The following is a 4,739-nucleotide window of genomic DNA, read 5'->3' as shown; positions in this document are numbered from 1 at the left end:
CTTAATTCCTGTGTTCATGAGTGAGCCAAGAGACACCCATTGCTCGCTGTCACGGCATCATCCATCCGATTTCCTAATGGTTATGCTCTGATTAATGATATTTATTTTTTTTTAGAGCAAATACCTAAAGGGTTAAATAATTCTGCGCTAGCTATGAAGATCGTTAGAAATTAATATCCGTTCATGACTTTTTGAGTTATCCTGCGCCGGATACGGATCACTTTTAAAATTTAATGGCATTAACGTCGAATCAAGACACACATCTGCTAAAAATTTCATAAAAAAAAATGTTCATAACTTTTTGAGTTAACCCGCTAACCAACCAACCAACAAACTAATCAAGGGGTGCCATAAACATAACATCCTTGGAGGAGGTAATAATGTTTACAGGTTCAGAGATGGACCATTTTAGGGTAATAAATGTCTCTCTCTTATCAGATAATGATAATGATAAAAATGATATCAATGATAATTATGATGATAATGATAATAATAACGACAATAATGATGATGATACTGATAATGATAACGATAATAATGATGATGATGATAAAAATAACGATAACGATGATGATGATAATGATAATTATAAAGATAATAAAGATGATAATACTAATAATGATCATAATGATATCAATTGTAATAATGATGATGATGATAATAATTATAATGAAAATAAGGATGATGATGATGATGATGGTGATAATAACAATAATAAAAATAATGATAACATATATAATAAGGATGATAACAATACAAATAGTGATGATGATGATGGTAAAAACAATACCAATAATGATAATAATAAGGATGGCAATGATAATGAAAACAATAAGAAAATAATATAAGTTAAGGAAGGGGGAGGACAGTGACAGTAATAAGGACGGGTTTGGTAGACCCAAAACTTACTACCACACAGCTATACAATTACAGCATAATTTAAAATATTTTAACGAAAGCTGATATACAAAATTGCCGCCGAACTCATCTCCAAAGAAGCTAAAAATCACGAAATGAGAACTTTCTCCAACAGTCTTCCAAAAGCAGATAAAAGTCGCTATATAGAGTGAAAAAAGAGCGGAAAAGTAGCTGACATATATTTTTTTTATATATATTCTGACGTAGATTATTCATAAATCCCCAAGCAAGACGCTAAAAAGTCGCCAAGTCCCATGATTTTTTTTTTTTTTTTTTAGCTCACCAGCAGTCATTTAGTTGCCAAGTCTGCTATAATCACTTTGCTTCAGTGTTACAAGCGAAGCACATACTGGAACGCTTCTATGCAGTGTAAATTTAACATAAGCTAAATTAATATTCACGTTGAAATATTTTTCATTCATATATCTTCAATACACTGTGATCATTTAAATATCTTTATATCATTACTATATCTCATACTGTCAACCACGGACAAATATTTCTTTTAAGATGAAGAAAACCACAACAGCGAGATCTATCTTCTACATAAAGACAAACATATATCTGCAGTTAAATTACAGGCTCTTTGTATAACTTACAAGGAAGCTTATGACAAATTCAACATCTTGGCGCAACAGGAAATTCGTGACTTAGAGGGAATGTTTATGTAAAGTTCATTCTCTCATACGTTTGTCAGAGGCAGTGGTGTTCTAGAACTTTTAGAACACATCTTACCCTACAAATAACACTAACATAAGCTCTCTTGCGACTTACATAATTCATTTTATGTGTAATAACCATGAAATTAATATTTAAGATCTTGTGGGAACTTTTGTTTTGTCGAAGAGGACTAGGCATTATTTTTCCATGACCTAGGATTATTTACAAAGCTATTGAAATAGGTTTGTTTATTCATGTGCCTCATGAATATATATATATATATATATATATATATATATATATATATATATATATATATATATATATGTGTATATGTATACAGAGACACACACACACAGATAACACAGAAAAATACACACACATGCACACAAACACACAACAAATACACACATGCACATAAACACACAACAAACACATACACGCACACAAAACAAACGAAAACACACATACACACGCACACAAAACACGCAACAAACACACACATGCACACAAACACATAGCAAACACAAATGAACACAAACACACAACAGACACACATGCACACAAACACACACAGCAAACAAACAAAACACACACATAAACAAAACAAGACGAAAGCATACGCACACAAAAACACACAACAAACACACACGCATACACACAAGCAACAGACACACACATGCACACAAACACAACACACACACATGCACACAAACACACACAACAAACAAACAAGACACATGCATAAACAAAACAAAACGAAAACATACGCACACAAAAACACGCAACAAACACACAAATGCACACAAACACACACACACCAAACAAACAAAATAAAGCGAAAGCATACACACACAAAAACACGCAACAAACACACATACACACAAACACAACAAACACACACAACAAACAAACCAAACACACAACACACACCAAACAAAAAAAACAAAAACACACACACAAACACAAAACCCAACACACACACAAAAGCACACGGAGCAGCCCCCTGTCACCGCTTCCCGCACTCTTCAGATTTCGTCCCAGCGCTCCGCCCACTTCTCCCACTGGCTCCTCCTATCCGGCCAGGACTTCGCCGCATTGTTATCCAACGTCCATCTACCACTCCATAACAAGGTGAGTCAAAATGGGGTAATTTGGCTTTAGAACCTTAGCCAAGAGATCCAATAAATATGAAAATGCTAAAAAGAGGAAGTCAATGGTTGGTAGGCCAAGAGATCCAGTAGATGTAAAAATGCTAAAAACAGGAAGTCAAATTCCTTTTCGTAGTAAATGTAGGCCTACGGAAATTCGCTCGCTTCTCGGTCAAACGTCCATCTACCACTCCGTAACAAGGTAAGTCAAAATGGGGTCAATTGGCTTTAGAACCTTAGTCGTGGGCCGCTGGTTGGTAGGCCAAGAAATCTAATGAATATGAAAGTGCTAAAAATAGGATGTCAAATTCCTTTTCGTAGTAATTGCAGGCCTACGGAAATTCGCTTGCTTCTCGGTCAAACGTCCATCTACCACTACATAACAAGGTAAGTCAAAATAGGGTAAATTGGCTTTAGAACCTTAGTCGTGGGCCGCTGGTTGGTAGGCCAAGAAATCCAATGAATATAAAAATGCTAAAAATAAGGTCAAATTCCTTTTCGTAGTAAATGCAGGCCTACGGAAATTCCCTTGCTTCTCGGTCAAACGTCCATCTACCACTCCATAACAAGGTGAGTCAAAATGGGGTTAATTGGCTTTAGAACCTTAGTCGTGGGCCGCTGGTTGGTAGGCCAAAAGTTCCAATAGATATAAAAGTGCTAAAAATAGGATGTCAAATTCCTTTTCGTAGTAAATGCAGGCCTACGGAAATTCGCTTGCTTCTCGGTCAAACGTCCATCTACCACTCCATAACAAGGTGAGTCAAAATGGGGTCAATTGGCTTTAGAACCTTAGTCGTGGGCCGCTGGTTGGTAGGCCAAGAGATCCAGTAGATATGAAAATGCTAATAATAAGGTCAAATTCCTCTTCGTAGTAATTGCAGGCCTACGGAAATTCGCTTGCTTCTCGGTCAAACGTCCATCTACCACTCCATAACAAGGTAAGTCAAAATGGGGTCAATTGGCTTTAGAACCTTAGTCGTGGGCCGCTGGTTGGTAGGCCAAGAAATCTAATGAATATAAAAATGCTAAAAAGAGGAAGTCAAATTCCTTTTCGTAGTAAATGTAGGCCTACGGATATTCGCTCGCTTCTCGATGGAAATAAATGGAAATAAAAATATTTTGTTGTAGATTTAAGGCTTCAACAAGGTATTTGTAATGATAATGATAATGATGGTAATGATAATTATGATCGTGATGCTAATGATAATGATAGCCATGATAAAGATGATATTCATGATAATAACGATTATTGTAATAATCATAATAATAAAAATGATGGTGATAGCGATAATGCTAATACTAATGACAATGATGACGATGGTAATGATAATGATGATGATAATCATGATAATGACTATGATAATGATAATGCTGCTACTGTTGATGATGGTGATAATGATAATGATAATGATGTGATGATAACAATAATGACGATAATAATAATACTAACCAAAGACAATGATAATAATTATAGTGATGATCATGATAGTGATGATCATGATAATGATAGTAGATAATATCAATAATAATAGAGATAATATCAATAATGATAATAAGGATAATAATAATAATAATAATAATAATAATAATAATAATAATAATAATAATAATAATAATAATGATATTGAAAACAGGCCCCAATCCCTTTTTCATTGTTGTTGTGGGGGGGGGGGGGCTGAGGAGACGGAGTCTGAGGCACCCCTACCATGGGCGTCCCCCCCCCCCTTTCCTCATCCCCTTCTTCTGTCCACATCCTAGAGTGTGAGATTTGCACTGGAAGGATGAAAGGATGGCTTCGTGTCAATCCTGAACGATCTTCGTACTCAATTTGCTATTTCTTTTTTGCCCTTTTCATTATCAGAATAATTAACAGTGCTCTAATTAACCTCTGACGTCTAACGGATTTTATCCTATTCATTAACCTATTTTAATATATCCAGCTCAGGATCCGGATGAAAAGATTTAATGGTATCGAAGTTGGATTAAGACAGACCTCTGGTAAAAATTTAA

At 35.2% G+C, this 4,739-nt stretch overlaps 1 protein-coding gene across 1 annotated transcript in view; it reads left to right on the top strand.

Annotated features, from left to right (window-relative positions):
• The first annotated feature begins 380 nt into the window (after positions 1 to 380).
• The window catches only part of LOC138867807 (glutamate receptor ionotropic, kainate 2-like), a 19,774-nt gene continuing 15,415 nt past the window's right edge, over positions 381 to 4,739 (top strand). The window contains exons 1-5 of the mRNA XM_070144613.1: positions 381 to 413; positions 1,197 to 1,287; positions 1,429 to 1,563; positions 1,736 to 1,740; positions 2,581 to 2,712. Of these exons, the coding sequence (XP_070000714.1) occupies positions 381 to 413; positions 1,197 to 1,287; positions 1,429 to 1,563; positions 1,736 to 1,740; positions 2,581 to 2,712 (396 nt within the window). The remainder of the gene's footprint in view (positions 414 to 1,196; positions 1,288 to 1,428; positions 1,564 to 1,735; positions 1,741 to 2,580; positions 2,713 to 4,739) is intronic.

Source organism: Penaeus vannamei, chromosome 32, assembly GCF_042767895.1.
Source record: "Penaeus vannamei isolate JL-2024 chromosome 32, ASM4276789v1, whole genome shotgun sequence".
Lineage (NCBI taxonomy): Eukaryota > Metazoa > Arthropoda > Malacostraca > Decapoda > Penaeidae > Penaeus > Penaeus vannamei.
This window is presented reverse-complemented; position numbering and strand designations above follow the sequence as displayed.